The 23,247-nt window shown below is 65.8% G+C and overlaps 1 protein-coding gene across 34 annotated transcripts in view; it reads right to left on the bottom strand.

Annotated features, from left to right (window-relative positions):
* Positions 1 to 23,247, bottom strand: part of PLEC (plectin) — a 56,380-nt gene that overhangs the window by 19,552 nt on the left and 13,581 nt on the right. For 3 of the 34 annotated variants that reach the window (XM_045455429.1, XM_045455462.1, XM_045455461.1), the window contains exons 1-12: positions 15,068 to 15,811; positions 4,144 to 4,205; positions 3,851 to 3,865; positions 3,645 to 3,734; positions 3,300 to 3,335; positions 2,745 to 2,822; positions 2,566 to 2,658; positions 1,509 to 1,675; positions 704 to 819; positions 517 to 623; positions 313 to 432; positions 140 to 235 (exon numbers count right to left, since the gene is read on the bottom strand). In XM_045455429.1, the coding sequence (XP_045311385.1) occupies positions 140 to 235; positions 313 to 432; positions 517 to 623; positions 704 to 819; positions 1,509 to 1,675; positions 2,566 to 2,658; positions 2,745 to 2,822; positions 3,300 to 3,335; positions 3,645 to 3,734; positions 3,851 to 3,865; positions 4,144 to 4,205; positions 15,068 to 15,605 (1,518 nt within the window). In that variant the 5' untranslated portion in view covers positions 15,606 to 15,811. Of the gene's footprint in view, positions 1 to 139; positions 236 to 312; positions 433 to 516; positions 624 to 703; positions 820 to 1,508; positions 1,676 to 2,565; positions 2,659 to 2,744; positions 2,823 to 3,299; positions 3,336 to 3,644; positions 3,735 to 3,850; positions 3,866 to 4,143; positions 4,206 to 4,939; positions 5,209 to 5,539; positions 5,793 to 7,709; positions 8,220 to 9,351; positions 9,727 to 10,224; positions 10,371 to 11,815; positions 11,896 to 15,067; positions 15,909 to 18,679; positions 18,788 to 23,247 lie in introns of those variants that run through there. The other 31 variants (XM_045455434.1, XM_045455444.1, XM_045455433.1 and 28 more) reach the window with 28 other exon arrangements.

Raw genomic sequence — 23,247 nt, 5'->3', positions numbered from 1 at the left:
GGAGGGATGCCCGGCCCCCCCGCCAGCCTGCCCCACCTGGCACAGCCCGGGTGCCAGAAGCCCAGCAATGAGGCCATGCCCCGGGGTCCGGGCCCGTGGACGGCACCCCCCCACACCGCCCTCCAGGACCCCCACTCACCTCCAGGAACTGGTAGATGCCCTTGGACCGGTTCTTGTCGGCCTCCTTGGCCGGAAGCTCCATCTCCTTAAACTTCAAGAACTGGCACCACAAAATCTGTGGGGAACAGGGTGTCAGCGGCTGAGCCGGGGCCCCGCAGGGGGCGCAGGAGCCGGTGCGGAGGACGGGCCCACCTCGATCTCCTCAAAGCTGGACGGGAACCTGCGCTCCTCGAAGGCAGCGGTGTGGTGTCGAACCCACTGCAGCAGCAGCAGCACGAGCTCCTGGTACTCCTGCCAGCGCAGCTGCAGCTCCTGGAGGCGAGGGGGAGGCCGTGAGGGGCCGCCCACCCGCCCCCCGCCCGCCCTGCCCCGCTCCTCCCCTCCCCTCCCACTCACGTTGGCCTTCACCCCGTCCTGCACATCGGGCACCCGGGGCATGGCATCGTACAGGGAAGACACGTAAGTGATGATGGACTTCTCGTCGGGCTGAGGGACGTCCACGTCTGTGGGAGAAGGGCAGGCATCAGAGGGAGCGCGGCGAACGGGCACGCAGGGCCGAGGGAGAAGGGGCGGTGGCACGCACCCTCGGGGTCCAGGAGACGGGTCACTCCCAAGTCCCGCTCCGCCACGGAGAAGGCCTGGTCCAGATTCTCAAGATTGGTCTGACGATACACCTTGTTCATGTCGATGAGCATGGGCCTGGGGACACAGGGGCAGGTGTGACAGTGAGGGCCACGGGGCGGGTCGGCACATAGACAGGGATGCGGAGAACCAGCTTCCCCCGCCACGTCCCTGCAAGCACACAACCCCAACCCCACACTCACCCCAAAAAATACACCACCCGCCCCGCTAGTGCCCCATACTGTCCACCTGTGTGGCCCTGCGTGCAGACACTGTGCACTTCAGGCCTCGCCCCCTGGAGCTCAAGGGGCCTCCGGTGGGCATAGGTGCAGGGTGGAATACCGAGTGAGGGTAAAGGTCAGCCTAGAATTCCTGCAGCTGCCCTGCCCACCAGGCCCCAGGTCCTACGGGGGGGGAGGGGGGGGGCAGGGGTCCACCGAGAACCGTTCCCACCGTGGTCTGGCTACCCTGGCCCCTTCTGGGGCATCCATGTGGGGCTGACACTGGGCCCCTGACCTCGAGGCAGTCAGCAGAGCCTCTGGAAAGGCCCTGGGGGGAGGAGGAAGGGGTGTGGGTGGGGCCGAGCCTGCCTGCACCCTTCCAGGGGAGTGGACTGGCACTGGGACTCAGCCGCCCAAGGCTGCAGGTTCCTGTCGGTGGCAGGCACCCCTCCCGCCACCATCCCTGCCCCAACTTGTTTGAAGTTGCCCAGCTGAGGTGCTCCAGGGAGCTCCAGCCAACAGCCCCTGTGGCCCCAGGCCACCTACTTGTGCCGATGAATGATGGCATTGAAGAGGCGGCCGTCACGCCAGCTGGAAGTGAAGTTGTCACAGTGCAGGCCCTGGTAGCCCTCCACCATGCGCTGCGACCACAGCAGCAGCTTCTCTTTGGCCGTCATGTCCTCCGACTGCCCGCTCACCTGGATGTCCGAGATCTGCCCCACACAGCGGGCAGGAGGCAGGACCTCAGCCACATACCCCGCCTGGCACCCCTGACCTCTCGTCCGAGCACACGGGAACCACCGGGCCAGCTGAGGCACAGCGAAGCCTCCGGGGGTCCCTCCCGCATCAGGGGAGCCACTGGGACCCCCATACCTCAGTGCCACAGGCCTAGGCCACTCCAGCCAGCGGCTGCCACAGAAGTGAGAGCACCCAGGCCCCACTGCCATCACATGGTGGGGACCTTGGGCACCTCCCTAGGTTGATGGAGGCTGGGCCCAAGGAGAGCCGCTGCCCAGGAGCCCCAGGCCTAGAAAAGGCTGTCACTGCCAGGGTGGGGGCTGGATCAGCCCCCTCTCCTGCTGCAGGCTCAGGGGAGGGTCCTGGGTCTCGGGGGGTATGGCTGGCCTCCAGGCCCACACTTAATCCAGCCCTTCCAGCCCTTCCAGCCCGGGTCTGCCAGCCTGTCTGTCTGTACACCCGCCTGCCTGTCCCCACTGTCTGTCTATCTGTCTGTCTGTCTGTCGGCCTGCCAATCTATGTGACTCAGCTGCCGTGCCAGCCAGCCTGCTCAGCTCTCAGATTTGTGGCTTCCTGTGCGGCCGGGGCAGGCAGGGGTGAGTCAGCCAGCACAGCAGCGGATGCTTCTCCAAAACCCTCCCCGGGGCAGGGGCTGCATGCACAGAACGCATTCCTCTGCAGGGAGGCTCTGCGGGCCCTGCCCAGCTGGGGCCAGAGGGCACAGTACAGGCAGGCCTCACAGAGAGGCCTGGCCCTCAGGCCATGGCGCAAGGACTGGGCCGGGGCGCGGTGCAAGGCTGGGAGGCTCCAGGGGGCCAGGACACCATGGGCCCAGGCCCCCAGGCCACAGCCCCAGAGACTCCACCTGGAAGTGCAGGATGATGGTCCAGATCAGGCCAAGGGTCAGCTTGGGGTTGCCGTCGGCGATGTCATCGTTCCTGATGTTCACCAACTTCACCTGCGAGCAAGCTGCCCTCAGTCACACCTACCTACGGGCCGCCGGGGAAGGAGGACGGCAGCCAGTGGCCGGGTGGGCAGCCTCACCTGGCGGTGTCGGAGGTAGTCCAGGGCGATCTGAACGTTCTGCAGCTTGTGGAAACGCATCCTCCCCTTCTCCCGGGGCTGTGGGAAGAGGCGTGGCAGGTCAGCGCCCACAGAGCCCGCCACGGCCCCCATCTGCCCACGGCACCCCCAGGCGTCCGTGGTAACTGCACCGAGGTCTTCCCCAGTGGGGCAGCAGCCCTTCCCACGTCCCCGTGCACCCTCCCCAGCTGGAAAAGGGAGGCCAGGCCCAGGCTGTGGGAAGGAAGGAAGGGGTGGGAGGAGACAATAGCCAGGAAGCCGAGGGTGGAGGGCAGTGGCACACGGGGAGGCGTCCTCCCGGCCCCGGCCGGGGTGGCAGCCCCCCCCCACCGTGGGCCCCAGGCCCGGCCCCGGGCAATGCAGCAGGCAGGACACGAGGCAGCTGGATGCACAGCCATCTGCCCCGCCAAGCGCCAGGCACAGGTCAGGCCAGACGGGCCACCAGCCCCAGGTGAGCTGGGCTCCCAGCCTTGGGGAGCCCATGCGCTGCCTTAGCCAGCAGGCACGACCACTCACCAGGCGCGAGCTCCTGATTACGTCCCGCTCTCTTGGCTGCCCGGCCAGAGCAGGGCATAGGGTAAAGGGCAGAGGCCAAGGTTCACAGTCCAAGCAGCAGAGAAACCGAAGCAGAGCAGAGCGTGAGGTTATGGGTCGGGGCTCCGACACGGAGACCAGCGGGGCCGTGAACCCGCGGCACAGGGATCGGGGCCTCTCCCAGGCTGGGAGACACAGCAGGGGCCGCGGCCAGGCTGGACACGGACTGGGTACGTGGGAAAGGCCCCAAGGAAGGAAGGCAGGCAGGGGTATCTGGGTGAAAGGCAGGCGGGGCTCCAGAGGGGGCAGGTGGGTGGGCGCACGCACCAGGCTGTCCCCTGAGAGGACCTCCAGCAGGGAGATGAGGTTGTGGCCATCACGGAGGTCTTCGTACAGGTCACTAATGTGTCTCTGGGCCTGTGGGGACAGAGGAACCGGGCTGGCTGCACCTTCCCCACAGCCACCAGCAAGGCCCCAGCAGGGGAGACAGGCAATGACCCCCACACATGCCCCGCCCCCACAGAGGCACCTACCTCTGCCCTCCAGTGCTACAGGGAGAGCAGGAGAGCCCGGAGAAGAAGGAGGAAGAGGAGAGGGAGAGAGACAGGAGGCAGCAGCAGTGTGGGGGAAGGCAGGGAGAGGACAGAAAATAACAGGTTTCAGAGATGAAAAGATGAGCTCCCAGGCCGACAGTGGGGGCAGCCCTTGTACTGGCAGGAGGGCCAGGGGCACCCTCCGCCACCCCCACCCTCCACGTCCCCTGCCCCATGGCCATGTGTGCACGCGCACACACACATGCACACGTGTGCACGCACATGCCACCAACCTTGATGAGGTGCTTGTTGACCCACTTGGTGAAGGTTTTCTTCTGCACCCGGTCCCGTTCATCTGGAAGAGACAAGACCAGGTCCCCTGAGGCCTGGGAGAAGCCACAGGAACCCCCGGGAGGGGACCACCATGCAGACACAGTGGGTGGCACCCCAAGAGGGCCTCAGGATCATACGCGGAGACCCAACCCCCCCCCCACGTGGACTGGCAGACACTCAGGTGCCCAGGCCCCCGCCCACCCTGCCCACGCAGTGGGGGCCTGGGGGTGCTAGGCACACGGAGAGCCTGCCGCTGCTCAATCCCCCTATTGTCTCCCTCTGGGGATGGGAGGGTCCAGAGCTGGCAGCCACACCCAAAGCCCACAGAGTAAGTCTGGCCGGCCCCACCCCCACATGCTGCCTCTGCAGACCTGAGCAGAAACTTCTCCCTGCCAGGACCCAGGACCGGTCAGGGGCGTGGTGAGGGGGAAGCTGTACCTTCCCAACAGGGCAGCGGACTTCACCAGGCCGCAGAGAGCCCCCACCCACCACGGCCCTATACTCCAGATCCAGAGGCCACTGCCCGCCCTGCCAGCACGGGCCGGCCCTCTCCCCGCACGGGCGGCTACCTGCCCCCCTCCCGGCCCCCGCAGCCCTGCACCTGCGCCAGGACTCGAGGCACACCCACAGCCCAGCCCAGCTCACACTCTGCCCCTCCGTTCAGACCCTCTCGGAGAGGGGCCCCACCCCCACCCGGTGCCAGGCTTCCTGCAGCAGGAAGTGGGCCCTTCCTGCCCAGTGGGGAGCGCCCACTACCTTTCTTGCCCTCTGAGGCCCTGAGCACGGCCAGGTAGAGGTTGTCCTCCGAGCTGGTTCTCTTGTGCCCCAGGCTCTCGGGCTCAGGCACACGGAGCCGGTGCTGAGACATGGTGGCGCCCGCCCCTTCGGCGCTCGGTCCCGAGGCCCCAGGTGCTGAGCTCCGGCTCTCGTGGCACACGGGCGGCCCTAGGCTGGCGCCCCACCGGACTCACAGGCTAGCGCAGCGCCAAGCAGAGTCGGTGTGGCCACTCCCTGCCCGCTGTACTCCCTCTCAGGGCTGGCCCCGCCCCGGGAGCCCCACCCCGCCCTGCCCACCCCCCGGAGGAGGGAAGGAGGAAGGTGGCCCCTCCCCCCCAGCCACACCCTTGGCACCACAGACACAGGAAACCCAGGGGTTTCCTCACCCACCCGGCCAGCCACAGTCCCCGGGGGGCACCCAGGGGTTCGAGGAGCACCTCCTGGTGCCAGGACCACACACCATGCCCTGGACCACCCCACCACAGGGAGCGGTGCCTGAGTGGGGCTTGGCCCCCGGTGTCCCACAGCCCACACCTCCCTTCTGAGCTTAAATCCAGGACCACCCCTCGGCCTGCCCACCTTGCTGGCTAGGACCCCAAACTGAGACACGGCGGGCTGCGGGGCCAGCTGCCCGTCCTTTTCTCGAGGCCCGTAAGTCATCCCTCCTCATAGACCTACGCACCCTGGGCCTGTGGCCCCTGCCCCCTGCTAGGCTCCACTACAGTCCCGTGAGGGCCTGGCCCTTTCCGAGCTGCCCACCAGGCACATCCTGGAGCGGTGCCCCTGTTGGGAAGCAGAGCGCACGGCGGGGCAGGAGCGGGCACATAGCTGAGCGTTGACTCATCAGGCAGGACCGCCCAGCCCCAATCTGCAGGAACTCTGCCCCAATTTGGGGGGAGGAGGGTATGCAGGGGGCTGTGGGGAGCATGAGGGAGGGGGGCCGCCAGTGAGTCAGGGCTGGGGAGGGGGCCCCAAGTTCGGTGACTCACGGGAAAGGAAGCCACACCTGGGGGCTGTTTGCAGTCGGGCGGGGTTCACAGATAGCAGCTATTAAGGATCGTAAAGGTGGGAGGCAGAGCAAAGGGTGCAGGGTGCTGCCTGGCTCCCTCCGCTCTCGGACAGACCCGCCTATGGCCGGCACCGGGGCTGCCCTGGGGCTGCCGAACCAGCCACAAGAATTTTCCAGTCGGAGCATCCGGCTTGACGTGATCCAGCTGTGAGCCGCTGCCCCCCTACCCTGAGCCTCCCAGCCAGTGTTCCGGGAAAAGCTCACCCCACCCCCAACCGTGCTGCCCCGCTGTGGCCACCGGAGGGCGCCCAAACACCAAGGGGCAAGGGGTACTCAATCGCAAGGAGCTGGTTACAACCCTGCCCCTCCACATCTGTGACACAGCCAGACCCCCAGGGCTCTGTCCCGTCCCAGGTCTGGAGAGAGTCCCTCAGGCTTGGAGCCCGGACTTGGAACCTGGCTTGAGGTCTGGCACTACGCACCCCACACCCTCAACCGGGCAGGGCCTGGGGAGGTAAGGCCACCTGGGGAGGCTTGGCTCAGCCTGGCTCGGCAGCCCCCACAACCCCACCACACAGCAGCTCTTGACCCTCCAAAATCCCAAATCTGACCCCCCACACGCCCTCCCGGCCCCTCTCCAGGTTTGGAGCCTGGAGAAAGGCCTCTTCAGAGGACCCCCCGGCCCTAGCAGGGAACCTGAGTTCAGGCCCCTCCTGAGCACCCGCAATATGCAGTCTCTGGGCTGGTAACAGCGGAGCGGGGTCCCTTCTGGCAAGGGTGCGGGTGTCACTCTGGTGAGGGGCGGAGACACCTCAGGTCCCTGGTATGGGTCAGGAGATAGGAGCAGGGAATTCCAGGACAAGCAGGAACCAGGAGTCAGGGCCTAAAGTCCGAGACTCGTGTGAGCCCCCAGCCCAAGTCCCTTCTCCAGCTTTCTACCACTCGGGGTCTGCAAGGATGCTGGGAGTGGGGGCAGCTCCCACACCGGTTCTGCAGGAAGCTCTCCCGGTTCCGCTGCCTCCTTCCTCTAGACTCCTCTCCCACCACCTCCAAAGCCCTTTTCTCCCACCTCCTCCCTTCTCCCCCCCCCCACCCCTCCCACCCCCTTGACCCTGGCTGTGGTGAGAGGCTCCCTCCCCTGTCCTTTACATTCAGACCTTCAAACCAATAGGCACTCCCTTCCAGCCGGGCCACAGCGGCCTCCGACACTGCAGAGGACCTCAGTCTGCACTCCCCAGGAAAACACCCCCCCACCGCGGCACTGGTGCTCCCGTACAACCGCTTGACCCTAGTACTGTAGCGGGCCACAGATTTTCTGGCACCAGCCAGGGTCCCCTAGAGCTGCCCATGACCCTCTGCGAGGTATCGTCGCCCCCTTTTACAGATGTGGAGACTGAGGCTGGAGGGCCCACAGCTCGTGAAGACGCTCCAGGGTTGGAAAACCTACAGGCGGAAGAGAGCCCCGCCCTCCCTCCCTCCTCCGGCGTCGGGACAGTCTACGGCCTGGTGCCCGAGGCAAAAAGAAATCAGGGCCGGAGCCCAAGCCGGCCCCGCCCACCTTCCCATCCCCCTTCTCCAGAGGAGGAACAAATCGGGCCCAGGGGACCTCGCCGCCTTCCTTCCCAGGTGTTTCCGGAGCAGAGCGTGGGGGCGGGGCTGCACCTGGGTTGGGCTCCGCCCCTTCCCGGTCCGGGAGACGGTGCCCCCCCCGCACCTCCCACCCCTCGCAGCCTCACCCACCTACGCAGCACAGCTGCCCGTAGAGGTAGCCCCTGCGGGCCTGCTCGCAGCCCCCGTCCAGCCAGCACGGCCGTTCCAGCACCACCTCCTTCCGCAGGGCGAAGGCGCCGCCCGCCCGCCCGGTGCCGGCCGCAGCCATGAGCGCGGGCGCCCTGGGGTCGCCCACAGCGAGGCGAGGAGGACGGCGCGCAGCCTCTGCTCCACAGCCCACGCCGCGAGGCCGGCAGCGGGCGCACCGCCCAGACCCGAAGAACCTGCCCCTAGCGGGGCGCCCCGCCCAGCGCGCCGGGAAGCCGCGCCCCTACTTGGAAGGAGAGGACCCCGCTAGGCCTGGGGGGCCGGGGGCAGAGGGAGGCTGCCCGATAGAACAAAGGGGCATGGGAACTCGAGGGCCGCCCAGGTTCCCGCGGAGGGGAGCCTCTGGGGACGCCCAGGCGCCGGGAAACTCCCCTAGGCTGACGCCCACGGGACTACGTTCCCGGAGGCGGGCGGTTGGGGACCGCGCAGGGAGCAGCGTCTGAGAACAGCCGCGAGCAGAACAGAGGCAGCAAAGCCCCGAGGGAGCACTGCAGGGCAGGATCCAGGGTGGCGACGGCAGAGAAGCCCCTTCCCCACGTGGGGGCAGGGAACAAAGTGGGCCGAGGGAGGGAGGAAAGGTCACTTCTAGGGAGGAGAAGCCCTGACCCGGCGCATTTTACTGGACGCCCCTGCAGCTGAGTCACCAGCCACTCCCCAGTCCCCAAAGCCACGCCTAGAAGCCCCATCCTGACTCAGGCCTCCGGTTTAGCGGCTCTGGCACCCAGGCTGAGACTGGGCAGACCCTCCAGGGGCAGCTCTGGACGCCCTCACCGCAGGCCGAACCCCGCACCCTGTCCACCCAGGCACAGACCAGAACACAACTCCAAATCCCGGTTAGGACAGCCCCTCAGGCCCGAAGCTCAAGCCCCAGGGCCCCGCCCACCCGGCTCCATTCACTGGAGGCGGGCCCCACCCCATCCTGTGCCGGGCAGTCCTGGCTGCTGCTGCTGCGGGCTGTAGCCCAGGGCGGGTGACTTTGAGCAGGGGGAGGGCAGAGCGCAGCCTGGCTGCCTGCCCCTTGGCAGTCCTGGACCCTGACCGAGGGCGCTCAGACACCTGCCTCACCTCGGAGGCTCTGCGCAGGCCCAGCCCCACCTCAGTGCTGGGCAGGAGCCTCTCCCAGGCCCTTGCCCTAGGACACTAGCCCTGCACCTGCCCTACACCTGCCAGCTGTGCAGAGGCCTCCCTGGCAGTGGGGGCGCTCCTCTCCTGCTCACGGCCCCAGTCTGGAGCCTCCCCAAACTCCTCCTCTCCCACCAGGACAGGGCTCCAGACTGACAGAGCCTCTGAACCCTGGCCCCACCCCAGGAAAGCAGGCAGGGTCTTCAAAGCAGCAGAAGAGATGGAGGGGAGGGGTGCGGGATGGGGCGGGGGGACTCTGCTCTCCCACCGTGTGCAGTGCCGGGGCGTAGCTCGGGGACAGGAAGGGGAGGGCACAGGGAAATGCAGGGGTTGGAGGGAGGCGGCCCCTCACCCTGCCCCGCCTCCAGCCCCCAGGGCAGGGGCGGTGGCCGGAGCCCGCTGCCCAGGCGCGTCCCAGACGGTAGCTGCCAGAGGCGCTTACCTTGCACTTCCTGCCCCCGCCAACGCCCCCTGCGCCAGTGCCACACGGCGGCGAGGGTAACGACGTGGCCCACGACCACCAGTGACGGGAACAGGCTGCCCGAGGGCTCCATGGCTCTGGGGCTGCACGGCTGTGGGCAGAGCGGGCGGAGCCTCCCTTCCCTGCCTGGAAGACGGTGGGGGGGGGGGGCGCCCGGGGCCTGTGACCGCCCTGCCTGCAAGACCGCCCTACTGTACAGTCTGCCTGGAGCCCCAGAGACGAGTGCCGTCCACAGCACCAACTGTGCTCCCGCCCGCCTCCTCTGCCTCCTCCCTCCCGGCCACTCGGAGGTCCCCACCCACCTCCCACAGCGCCCGGCTCAGCTGTCCCTACGCACAGCTATCACGCTCAAGGTTAGCTGGAGCCTTAACCCCTGCTTACCCACAGCCACACCCGCCCGGAGGAGGGGCCTGTAGTGACGCACAGCGCCCCCCCCCAGCACAGCCCAGCCAGCCTCTGCACACCCCCCCAATTCCTCCCCAGGAGGGTGACGGCAGTGTCCGAGTACCCCACTCTGCCTCCAAGGGTGCCCTCTGGTGACAGCTGCCAGGAGCCCACCAGGGGGACAGGCGCCCATCAGGGGGAGGCATGCCAGCACCCCAGGCCCCGCTGGCCCCCCAGGCTTGCAGCTGACCCAACCACCCTCAATGACAAACACCCCCACAGAGCCCCAACGCCCCCAGGTGGGCCTGCGAACAGGGTCTAAGGGAGGACCGGGGTGATGGCCTGGGAGGGCAGGTCGTGTGCAGGGGGAAGTAAGGTCGGAGCCTCCCCCCAGTGCCCCCAGGGACTCCTGCTGGGCTCTCACAAAGCTTTCAAAGGCTGCCCACCTACCCGGCACGATCTTCATTAGGGACAGCGGCAGGAGCCCACGGGGCAGACGGGGAGTGGGAGCAGGCTGTGGAGAGGGTCACAGACCCTTCTGAGGCGGCCGCGAGCCCCGCGGTGGCGGTGGGAGGAGGGCACGGCTGGCCGAGCCGCTGTCAGCAGCACTGCCTGTGTCCATGGGGGGAGGGGAGGGGTGGGCAGGGGGCCGGAGGGGGGGGGGTGGGGGGATATAAATATCTGAGGAGAGCAAGCAAGGCCGTCATTCGTCCAGACTTAGAACATGACGTCCGACGCTAGGGCACTGGGGCCCAGGCCTTCACCCGAGTCCAGTCTGGCCGGCGGCACCACCCCACACTCAACCCCCAGGCTCCTGCCCGTGATTCTAATAATAAGAAGCCACCTGGCGTCAGGATCTGCCTCAGAACAAGGCCTAGCACGGGCATTCAAAGCCTGAGGGGCTCATGTCGCCTGGGAGGAGACACAGTCCCTGCCCTGCCCAACCCCGCCAGCCTTTCGGGGTGCCGGACGTAGCGGGGTGCACTCAGGGAAGGCAGGGAGACACCAATCCCTTTCTCCCAGAGGGCCCCACCACACAACTCACTCCACACAACACCAGGTCCGGGAGAGACAGGACAGCCTCCCCAAGGTCACACCCCCGGCCAGACACCCAGGTGGCCCCAAACTAGGCTGGGCCACAGGAAGCTGGCCAGCCCCCTCCCCTCCCCAGGCTGCCCCTAATGCTGCCCTGGCCTTACCCCAGAACCCTCGGCAGCCTCCCGTGTGCAGAAGCCTGGGGCCGGAGGTCCCTGTCAGCAGGCATGCCCGAGCCACATCCTGGACTGACTGGGACCTCAGCGTCGGGGAGCGGGGGACAGGACATGGGGGTCACCCTCCTACCATTCCCCTCCCAGGTGCCCTTGGGCCCTGGCAGACGAAGGGTTAAGGGTCGGATGGAAGGGTTTGCATCCTATTTTGTAGCATTTCCTGTGTGTCAGGCACCATTCGATTTCAATTCTCAGAGAACCCCACAATGGAAGTCTCATGCTGTTACCGCATCGTACAAACGAGGAAACTGAGACACAGAAAAGCGAAGAGCTTGCCCTTGGTCACATGAAGCTGTGCTTTGAGCCCAGGCAGTGTCTGCCATGTGTGGTCCCTCTGCAGCAAAGGGCAGCGAACCACCCTCGGCCTCCGACCGCTGGGGTACAGGCACCGTGGTCCATCTCGGGAGGACCAGGAGTTCTGAGGAATGGGCGCTGGGCCCCCAAGCCTCCTGGGGACCGAACCTGCATTTCAGAAGCTCAGCAGGCAGCTGAGGGAAGCCTCAGAGGAGCCCGGGGTGGGGGGGGGGGGGATCCACAGACGTTGGGAGGACCGGCCCCTGAAGGCTGGAGTGGGCGGCCTCCCACACCAGACACTCTCCCAGGCAGCTCTGAGAGGGAGGCTGGCTCATCCCTGCGCCTCCTAGCTCTGATGTCCCAGGCAAGGCCAGCAGCCTCGAGCCCCCAGGGCCCCAGCCACAGGCTGCCTGGGAGATCCCCGTCCAGCCCTGCTGGAGCCCACGTGCCCATGGCCCCCCACCCGGGCCCTGCTCTACCTTGGCCGAGCTGAATCAGCTCCTCCATGCTGTACCTGTCCATGGCGGCCGAGCTCGGGCCAAGCTGCGGAGGCAGCAGAGAGGAAAGGCAGGGGTGGCAGGAAGGAGGGAAGGGTGGGAGGCGGAGGGAGGGCTCGCTCCGGCCCCGGCCTCCCCACCCAGCTCTGGGAGCGGTGACTCCTCCTCACAGCCACCCCTTAGTCAGTGACTGGAGCAGAGCTGAAACCAGCAAGGCCCAAGCCCAGTGGACCAACGGGTCCAACCAGCCCAGGTGGGACAGTGGACGGGCCTGCCCGAAATCCCGGAGCCTCAGTGCAGCCGACAGGGCCCTCCAGTCTTGCCCGCTAATGCCCGCCTGGGCATCCCCCTCCCCCCCAGCCTCCACAGGCCCACTGGCCCTGCACTTCCCCACCCTCCTCAACACCCTCATTCTCCCAGGCCCCAAGGCTAGCCCCATCCTCCTCCGCACGCCCCACAAGCAGCTCAGTCCCAGCCCCCCTGGTCTCCAGCCTAGGCAAATGCCACACATGTGTCCCTGCCTCTCCATTCCCACGAGCTGAGCAAGACCCAGGGAAAAGCCCATCTAATCCTGCCATAACTCTGCTTTCAAAACCCACTGGAGTTCTACAGATGCCGCAGCAAACGTGCACAGACAGGGACCCAAAGCCAGCGGCTGCTGCAAAAACCTGTCCCACCACGTGGCGCCACACGGCCATGAAGAGAGCAAGTCAGTGGTGTGTAGAGTGCGGTCTCCCTCTGGGACAGGAGTGCCACGGGGGAAAGCCAGGGTGCGCTGGGGGTGGGCAGAAGCAGTGCCGTCAAAGGCCGCTCGCTTCCACCGTCGGAAACGGCTCCAGAGCTGCGCTGAGCTGCTCGTGTGGAATTCTGAGCTGGGCCAAGCATTACTATTTGAAATGTCAATGAAATTCGGGTACCGAAGCCCACGGCCCCCACTCTCCACCACACAAGGGAAGCTCAAACTCCTGCTCCCACCCCGCCCACCCTCCTGCGGGGACCACCTTCCTACGGGACTGCTCTTGCTTGGAGTAGGAGCTCCCCAGCAGTCAGGCACAGCTCAGCACACCTCCTCAGGGGGATCTTCCCTGATTGCTCCTAGAGCTACCTCCCCCTGGCTCATTCCTCATCCAGTCCATCCCCAGATGCTGGGGGCTTGGTTTGGGTCTGGCCGATATGTGGCCGAACGAGCAGTGGATGCCTTCCCACAAGGATGAGCAGACCACCAGGGCCCCCAGGTGGGGACAGAGGTGCAGCAGGGCACATGTGACTGCCCGCGGCGCCCACGGCTCCTTGGCCAAGGCTGGACAGGCAGAGGCGGCCCACTGGCCGAGGCCACTCTGGTGATCGGTGCAGTGGGCCCCACACACCCCTGCCTTCCCCTCCTACCAGCTGACTGGAGAGGACAGAGCCAGCGAGGAAGGGGTCCGTGTGCTCGTTATTGTAAACTCTGAAAAGCTGGCCATTCTAGGTGCAGCCTGAGCGCGGAGCCATCACAACCCCACAGACGAGGATGCACCCGCACCACGGCCAGCGTGCAGCATGCCCGAGGTGCCCCCGGCCAAGGGTGGCCCTCAGGTCCGGTGCTCGGCCCTTGGGGAGCCCACGCCCGCAGGCCTGACTCAGCCTGGAGCTGGAGTTCATTTCCTGTTGGAAACTCTGAGCTGCCGCCTGTGGCTGCGGCCGGGAGGCAACACTGAGTCACCTCCACCAGGGCTGGGGGTGCCCTCCTCTCTGCCCGCTGCAGCCACACCCAGTCCCCCATCCTGGCCCCGCTACCATCTGCCCGCCCAGCCTGGCCACAGACAAGGAAGGAAGGGAAGAAAGGAAGGAGGAGCCTATACTCAACACACCCACGACCCAAGACAGGGAGAGCTCAGGGGCTCCGCGGCAGGGATGAAAGGACCCCTGGGCTGGGCCTTGGCCACTGAAGGCCAGTCAGTGCTGACCACGCACCCCGCCAAGCACTCGTCTCCTTGTGGGGGACGCTGTGACCCCACCAACAAGAGTTTGGAGAGGCGACGCAACTTGTCCAAGGCCATGGGGAAAGCCCAGAGACCATCCCTCTACCCCACCACCTCACTGATCCTCCCAGATGAGCTCCCAAGGCACAACTCTAGCAGGACCAACCCACAGCAGACCAGAACTGGGTTCCGCTCAGCACCTTGGACCTGCACCTCGATCCCTTGACCCCCATTCACCTGGCAAACTCTTGCCCACCCCGCTAGCCTCAGGCCAGGCCCCTTTCCCAGCCCCTTCCACACCAGGTTCCTCCCCAGGTGAGAAGACACAAAGAAGGAAGCAGGAGCCAAGCCTGCCTTCTGCTGGGGCACCAGGGCCACCCCAAATCAGCACCAAGGCCAGTGAGCTCTGAAAGTACATGTGTGAGCCTCACGCTCCGTGGGACACCAGTCATCTGCCTACCTGGGTCCTACCAACGCAGGTGCTTAGGGACAGAGGATGACACAGAGGAAGGACGCCACAGGGTCACTTGGCGACCCCTGGGGCCCTAAGACCTGTTCCATCCTCTGTGACCCGGCTTCCACCGGAAAGGGTCTGGGCCTGGTGCCGCCACACCCTGGCCACTGGTTTGCCAGGCAGTGCGCCTGCCAGCTGTCTCCTCCTCTCCCCCAACCCAGAGCTGCCCCCTCGGCCCTCACCAACTCCAAGCCGGCCAGGCTCCCAGGAACAATACCGCATCACAAAACCATATGGGCCACAAAACCATGGGGGCAGATGTCACCCCCCCCCCCAAGACAGACTCAAGGCTCAGAAAGGTCAGCCAGTTCACCTGGGATACGCTGCTGGAGAGCAGTGCCCCCCACATTATTCCGGCTCCTCCCTGCAAGCTACCGCCTCCAGCAGAGAGGGCCTAGGGGCACACAGGAGTGAGCGGGGCACAGGCACAGGGCAGTGCTGGGGAGAGCGGCTAGCTGGTGTGGGGCAGGGCTGTGCCAACAGCTGGTCCTGCCAGTCCAGGCTTTGCGAGCCCCACCCCTAGCCCGAAGGGGAGCCTGGGGCTGGGCTGGCAGTGGCCCACCCACCCCAAGGTCCTCAAGCCGGGAGGAGGAGCCACGTGGGTCCAGCACCAGGGCGCCCGGCACCCTCGGGCAGAGACAGCACCACCTGCTGGTGTGAGCGAAGTTCCCCCACGTGCACTGCCATCCCCAGCCCACCAGGGCTGCGCCCGGGCACCCCCTTCCCATCCCCCAGGGCTGGGGGCAGGACGCAGCTGACCTGTGGCTGGGGCAGGCTCCGGGCCAGGCCTCACCAGGTTCCCCGGGGCGGTGGCGGGCACCACGGGGGGCTCGGGTGCCCCCTCCTCAGGCTCCTTCCGACGGTAGACCCGCCGCTCCTCCCGGGCAGGGTCCTCAGCGGGCAGCGGCCCCCACTTTGGCGGGCAGCCCAGGGGCCCCTGCACAGACTGCACATGGGGGGCGCGTCGCGCAGGCATCACCATGGCGACAGGGCGGCGCACGCGCTGCAGAGAGGCGGGCACGATCTCCGGCGGCAGGTGCAGGTACTGGCGCAGGTGGGCGATGCCCTCATTGGTGAGGTACCAGTAGAAGTGGCGCCAGGCAAAGGTCTCCCGCACCAGGCCCCGGGCCCGCAACGAGGCCATGGCGCACATGACCTGCAGATTGGTGACGCCGGGGACGTGAGGGTGCAGGCTGCGGGGCCTCCGATCCTTCTTGGCCACCATCACGCCTTCACGGAAGAGCACCTCGTAAATGGCCCGCAGCTGGTCCAGCGGCATGAGCATACCCGCCACCATGGCTGCCAGAGCCCCAGAGGCAAGGGTGACAGGCGGGGCACAGGGAGGAGGTCCACAAGGCACCTCGGGACCGGGCGAGACGGAGGCTGGCAGGCGGGCTGGGCTCGAGGGCACGGGCTCCGCGGCTTGTGGCTGTCGAGCCGGGCTCCCTGGCTCGCTGAGATTCCGGCCGGCACTGCCGCCTGCCCACCGCCTGCGCGAGCCTCCCGCCGGCCCGCCCTCCCTCCGGGACGCCCAGGCCGGCCCCCTCTGACTCAGCAGCATGGGCGGCCCCTCCCACCCACAGCCCCCGGGGCCCCTCGCAGAGTGGGGGGCCCCTCGCAGAGTGGGGGGCCCCTTGCCATGGCAGCCCCCCCCCCGCAGGCCCCCCCTTTCCAGGCCCCACAGCTCCCGCGTCACAAATTACGTCAGTTTCTAAACACTTCCTTCAAGGTTTCTTAGACTAGGGGGAGGGGGTACCACAGTGGCTCCGGACCTGGAATCTACAATGGTGGCAGAATAGGCTGGGGTGGGGGGGAATAGCAGGGGAGGGGGGGCTCAGGCTGGGGACCCAATTCAGGGTTGTGGTCTCAGGTTTCTCGGACTCACGAGGATCTGAAGGCGGGTACCGGGCTGTCTGGGCCTAGCGGGGCACTAGAGGTCTGAGGGGAGAGCTGGGGTCTTGGGGGGCAGAAATCTGGATGGAAAGCTGGGGTCTTGGGGAGCAGAGGTCGGAGGGGGGACCGCAGTGGCATGTGGACAGGCGGGCTTTGGACACCACTGGCTGCTGTCCATCACTCAGGCAAAGGGACAGAGCCCCCACCTCCAAATGCCAGGCCCAAGACCATAGCCACCCTCTTTAACACTTCCCATGCCAGGCCAGATCAAAGGGGACCCCGAAACACTCTGAGCAGGGCACAGGATAGGGGTGTCTGAGCAGCCCCAGGCCAGCTGTTGGAAGCCAGAAACTCTCAGCTGCCATAGGAAATCAAAGTCACCAAATCCCTGCCACCCCAGGCAGGCCTGGTGCCCCTACTGCCACAAAGACGCCCCGCCCTGGGTGGCCTGAGTGCCCCCGCCCGTGGACCAGCGGGGCAGGAGCAGGGGGAGCAGCGCCACACCAGAAGCCGGTCAGGGGCCCAAGTCAAAAGGGGACCAACAGCAGGGTCCAGGAGCTGCCCGGTGGGGCCCTGGAGCGGATCCGGCCACACCCATCAGTCACTTCCAGGCTCCCACAGCTGAGGACCCAGCCGTGGATGTCCTGTGCCTCCCCCATTCCACCCAGTACCGCACTCTTCCACGCCGTGCTGCCCCGACCCGCACCCAGCCACGCTCTCCCCTTCCCCCAAGCCGACACACCCATTCCCACCAAGCGCAGCTAACCCGGGAACTGATTATAAATAGGGCCAACAGGGCGGGGGTGGGGGATCCCGAGGTGGGAGGCGCCCGTGGGCAGGCGGCCAACTGGCAACGGGTGGGGGCGGGTTTATGGGGCGGTTGCCATGGCACCGCAGAGCCGGGTCCAAACAGCACCGCCCCCCGCCACACTCACGCACACATATACATTCACACATACATGCACATGCACACGCACACTCATTAGACACACACATGCGTGCGCCCAGTCCTGGCGGACGCGGCGGTGGAAACTGAAGACGCAGCCAACCGTCCGGTCCGCATGGCCCCGCCCGCCAGCTCACTGCGGCGCCCTCCCCCCTCCCCCCGCCATCCGCCAGTCCCCAGCAGCCAGCCGGGCAGGAAGCCGGCCAGCCCACACGGAGACGGGCTCCGGGAGGACGCACCGCTAGCGCGGCGGTGGACACGTCCACGCCCCTTCAGCCCAGGGGCGCCTGCGGGCCCTCGCGGCCACCCGGGCTGGGGCTTCGAGAACCAGCGGCAGCTGTGGTTCGGGACAGCAGTCCCCCAGCGCTCCCCCAGCCCTGTGTGCGAAGAGCTCGTCCACTCTCCTGGCCTGTCCCTCGGTCCCTCGGCCCTGTCCCACAGACCTCCTGCTCTCCCCTGCCCACCCATAGCCCCTCACTCACCTCCTGCTCTCCCCCCATGCCTACCCCATGCCATCTTCCTGGTTGGATTTCCCGACCTCATCCCCCCAAATCCCCAAGCCGCCCCCCAAGCCAACCCATGCCCCCCCCCTCCCAAAATGATTCCAAGCCACCCCAAGGCCTCCCAAGCACTTGGACCTAAGATCTCTCCTCCTGCACGAGGTGGCAGCCACGTGGGACTCCGCAGGAAGGGGGCGGGGCATGGTAGGGAATCCCCCTCCCTCCCAGAAGCCCGGGCGCCCCCAGCGGCCGAGGGGAGCAGCAGGTAGGAGCCTGGAGCAAGATGTTCGCGGCAGCTTCCGCTGCTCCGCCACACCGCACCCCCCCCCCACGCTCGCCCCTCTCCGCGCCTGGGTGGGGGCGCCCCCCACAAAGTCCCAGGGCTGGAAGGATGCCCCCTTTCTGCCCCGCCCCCACCCTGCAGAACCGCAGCCGCAGCGGCTGATTCGGCGCCGGGAGGGCCAAGGCGGGTAGGCAGGGCGGCCTCCTCCCCTCGCACTCCGGGCCCTCCAGGTTTCCAGGGCAACCAGTCGGAGCCCTCCGGCAGCCCCCGGCCCCGCCACCCCGGAACAAAGAGCCGCAGTGTGGACTTGCCCGGGGCCAGCCCGCCTGGCGCCTCCCCGCAGTGATACCCACTGCCCTGGCCTGTCCCCTCGGACGCTGGGCTTGCAGGGCGGCAGCGGGGCGGGGGCTCCGCAGAGTCCGGGAGGAAAAGGGGCGGACCCGCAGCCCAAGCCAGAGCTCACCTCCGACCCGCCTCCGCCGCTGCAGCAGCCCGCCCCGCCCCCCGACGCTCGCTGCAGGGCCGCAGGGCTGCGGCAAGAGTAGCACCCGGCCAACCCCCGGCGGACCCCGACCAGCTGGAGCCCTGGCGGTGCACGGGCCTGGGGGCTCCTGCGGCCCCAGCTCCCCATCCCCAAGGCTACTCCAGGGGCGGCAGACCTTGACCGCGGCCCTGCGCGGGGCTGCACGCAGCTGGAGGTCACTGCCTGGTCCTCGCCCCCTGGCTCGGGCCCCGGCCCCGGCCCGCACCTTTGAGGGAGCTGATCTCCTGCTGGATGGCTCTCGAGGGGTCCATGTCTCCGTCGGGACTGAGGGCGGCGCGGCTGCCGCCACGCAGAGTCCAGCCCCGCAACGCACTGCCCCGGCCAGAGCCGCAGCCTGGGGGAGGAGCCGAGAGGCCCGGGGCGGGGCTTGCCAGTCAGGGGCGGGGCTTGGGCTGATCGATGCGCTTGGCACGGCAGCCCTGGCGCGAGCCCCCGCGGCGCGCCGCCCCCACCCTCCAGCCCCCACCTCGTGCGGCCAGACCCCGCTAACTCCAGCCAGACTGCCGGGCCCTAGGTGCGCTCCGACGGCCCACCCCCGGCCACCGCACAGTCCCTCACAGTGCCCTCCGGCTCGTTCGTGCACGGCCACTCACTCCTTCCAGGAGATACCCACAGGTCTGAGCCGCCCCGCGACCTCCTGGACCAGCACCCTGGTTCCGGCGGGTAGGTGGATCCCACCAGGGCAGGAGCCGGAGGCCTGCCCGCGGTGGTACCCCAGGACCCTAAATCAGCCCCTTCACCACCTTTCACGCCGCAGCGGCTCTGCCTCTGCCCACCCACCCCCCTCCCCCCCCCCATTCTCCTCTGGGCCACCTCACTCAGTCCTATGACTCAAGATGTTCTCTCTACTCTGACTACTAGGGTTTCATGTCCAGCAGGACTCCACACTGCACCCCAGCCTCTAGCTCTCCACTCAGCAGATCCCAATCAAGCTTGTCTTGGGATGCCCTCGTCCCCCCAGCTCCAGGTGCACCTCTATCCACCGTCCACAGTGCAGGCCACCCCCCTGGGGCTACTGTGCAAGCGCACATCCCTGCACGGCCAGCCCCACAGGTCCTGGGGCTCTACCTTCCAGCCTGTCCACCACTGCCACCATCAGTCCCAGGCCCCAGCACATCTCCCGGCTTCCCCCACCCCTACTGTCACTGTCACTGCTGAGGGGGTCAGTCTCCTAAGCCACAGCAGAAGACTGTCACTGCCAGCCTCTGGGGCAGAATGCAGGCATTGGCACTGGCAGGGCGGGGCCAGGGTGGAGTCTATATCATCTCACCTGACAAAGCCACAAAGCAAGAGCCGTGCCCACACCTAAGCTGTCAGCCCCAGGTGCACCCTGCCTTCCCACGCTGGTCCTGTCCTGTTGCCACCAGATGTGGCCAGCCTGCCTCAGTCTCCTTCCAGGCCGGGCCACCTCCTCCAAGCAGCCACCCTTATTGGCCGCAGGCCCGCTCGTCAGGTCAACCAAAGGAGTGTCCCAGACCTTTTACTGGTCCCCTCACATGGGGCTGCCCACCTGTAAGTGGCCACTGCAGTCCCCTGCGCTACGTGCAACCGGGGGCTTCCAGGAAAGTGGCAGCAGCCGGAAAATCCAGTGAGGAGGTGTCTTCAGCCTGCTGCTGCCGAATGTGCCCCAAACAGCAGCCGCAGTTGGCCTCCGAAGTGGGGAGCAGCCACGCGGACCCTGGAAAGTCTCCACAGGACACACTGGGCCTGTTCTTTGGTCCCTTCTCAGAGCAGGCTTCCCAGAGGAAGGGGCGGTGACGTCAGAGCCAAAAGACAGGCTGCCTCTAGCAAGCAAAGGAAGACAGACCACTTGTGCAAAGGCCCAGAGAAAGAGGAGAAGGGTCCGGTCAGCCCCAAAGACTAGAGACGGCCAGGGCAGGGAGAAAGGGGCTGGAAACAGCTGTCGGTGGGTTTCACCAAGCTAGGGAGGTCCCTCAAACTACCTTGGACAAGGGCCCCGGGGGCAAGAGATATGGGCAGTGAGGAGGAAAGGGCACAGGTTATCCAGGTCCCGTGGGAGAGACGGGAAGGTTCTGGCCCCCCCCTACATCCTCAGCCTTTACCGACCTCGCTGCCCAGGAGGCCTCATCTCCAGGTCCTCTCAACAGGGCAGATGGCCTGACCCAGCAGCATGGCTCTCTCATGCCCAACTAGGGCCCTAGCAGGTCACCCGGGCCACGGACTCTCACCCCGAGCAAGGCCAAACCCTCTTGAAGCTTTCTGCAAATTCCAGGAGGCAGCACACGCCCTCGGGGTCCCTGGGACCTGAGCTGAGCCCTAACACCACAACCAGGTGCTCCCTCCTTCCCAGCACCCCCATCTGGAACAAAGCCCTCCTCACAAGTCACGGAAGACGCTGACGGGCTGAGTCATGGGCCAGGGCCAAGGAAGGACCCCTGCCCTTGCCCCCACGCAACCTCATCTGCCATCTGGATAGTCCTACTGCTCCCAAGACCCCACCCGCCCCCAGCCTGGCACTCCTCCCTATGGTTCCCCAGCTTCAAACCTGCCCCCCACCGCCCCATGGCAGCCTGCCCTGTGAGGGGCCCCCAGCAGGGGATCCAGGCGGTCCCACACAGGTCGTGCCAGCAGAGACCTTCCACTTAGGGTCCCCGACAATCACCCGGCGAAGGCCTGGCCCAGTGAAACCCCACAGACTGTGCCCTGCAAGTGTGAGCACGGGGGCCGTCTCGCCCCACAGCCATGGCCCAGCGTCTGCCTACACCTCGGGAAGCTTTGGGCCGGGGCAGGAGCCAAACGTCCGGCCTGGGAAGCCGCCCCTTGCAGGATGATGACAGCAGGAAGCCAGCCAGGCCAGCCGCTCTGGGAGGCCCCGGGGAAGTCTAGGCCCACTGCAGCAGCAGGCTGGGTGCCCGCCAGGGCTCCCAGACACCCTGGCGAAGGCTTTCACCTTGGGCTCCGTCCAGCTGTCTCCGTGCAGCCCCGCTCAAGAACAGCATGGTTACCAGGCATCTGCCAGAGACTGCTGCGGGATGCCGGCTCCCACCCCCACATCCCCCGCTCCGTCATTCTGCCCTCAAATATCTTCCATCGCCGTCCTCGTTCCCACCCCCAGCGCCCCACCGCTGCACTGGGCCTGGCGAGCACCTCTCTCACCTCCCGGTGGCCCACGCTGTCCCACTTCCAGGACTCTGCCATAGCAGCCAGGCCACTTCTGCACACGGGCCAGGTCCCTCCACAATCCTGCTGCCCACCCCCACCACCACCACCTGGGCACCTGGGCGGCTCAGTTGGTTAAGCATCTGACTTTGGCCCAGGTCATGATCTCACGGCTGGTGGGTTCGAGCCCCGCGTCGGGCTCTGCTGACAGCTCGGAGCCCGGAGCCTGCTTTGGATTCTGTGTCTCCCTCTCTCTCTCTCTCTATCCCTCCCCCGCTCTCACTCTGTCTCTGTCTCTCAAAAATGAATAAAAAACATTAAAAAAAATTTTTTTTAATGTAATAGAAAAAAAACCTTCATTAGCAATGCTAGATATAAACCCCTCTGGAATGAGACAAAAATCAGAACTGAAGTGCAGAAGGGCCCCCCAGGCATAAAAACTGGGGCCCACGAAGGGGGGACTCATGCTCCCTCAGCTCACCCCTGCATTCATGCTAACTCCAGCTCTCATCGCCCCTCCCGCTGGGACAGCCACCTCAGCCCCTCACTCACGGAGCAGCAAGGTTCCGTGGTCTGCCTGAAGCCCTACCGTGGCTGCTGGGTGGGGGGAGGGAGGGGCTCTACCGTGGGTGCCGTGGGTGCCGTGGGTGCCGGGCAGGGAGAGGAGGGAGTCCCCAGGGACTGCAGCCGACTCAAGTGCAGGACCCAGCAAACATCTCAGAAACCCCTTAAACGCTGTGTTAGAACAGAAAACGCCCACCTGCCTCCAGCAGGGCAAGCACGTGAGAAGTCTTCCTAGCTTGTCCCCTCCCACCCACACGTGGCCTGGGAGTCACGGCCTGGGAGTCACCGTTGCTGGCTTCCTGTTTATTCCTCTCCAGTTTCTTTATGGAAAATCAAGCAAATACAAACACGATTCTTGATTTTTCTCCTTTTAACACAAAAAGTGACACCTCCCGTGTCCTGTCTGACCCTTGGTTTTCCATCAGTCCCCCCACCCCACCCCCGGAGGCCTGTCACCCGGGAGGCCCCTCGGGAGCATGGTTCCCAGCGGTGCTTGATCTGATCAGATTGGATGGGATGTGCACTGTCACTGGCTTGGCTCCCACAGCTTCACCAATACAATCCAGAAATCCAAGTTTTTGGATTTTTGCCAATCTGATAGGTAAAAACTGGTATCTTGGTACAGACAAGGCTTACATTTTACACACCACTGACCCAGAAATTCTATTTCAAACGAATGTCATAGATACACCCGACAACCCAGCTCCAAAGCCACTCCTTGCAGCAAAAAGCAAAAAATTAAAACAACTGAAAAACCAAAAATAACCCGAATGTTCTCTTAGAGGGCATTAGTTTAAATAGGATGTGGTTACCATACAAAGGCATATTATGTTACGTGATATCATATTGTAAATAAATGTTATAGAAAGATGTTCCTGTTGTGACATTAAGTAAAAGAGAAGTTACATGTGTCTAAAAATACTCTATAATACCAAATTATAAAATCATAAACTAAACCGTACTACAAAATGCTATGCATTTTTTTTTTTTTTAAACAACAAGCACAAAATAAAGAGATGTGAAAGTTTTACGATACATCAACCAACACTGGAGGGACACTTGGGGGGAGGGCTTGGAGTGGCGACCCTG

Source organism: Leopardus geoffroyi, chromosome C3, assembly GCF_018350155.1.
Source record: "Leopardus geoffroyi isolate Oge1 chromosome C3, O.geoffroyi_Oge1_pat1.0, whole genome shotgun sequence".
In the NCBI taxonomy this organism is placed as follows: domain Eukaryota; kingdom Metazoa; phylum Chordata; class Mammalia; order Carnivora; family Felidae; genus Leopardus; species Leopardus geoffroyi.
Note: the sequence above shows the minus strand (reverse complement) of the source record. Positions and strands in the feature narration are given on the sequence as shown.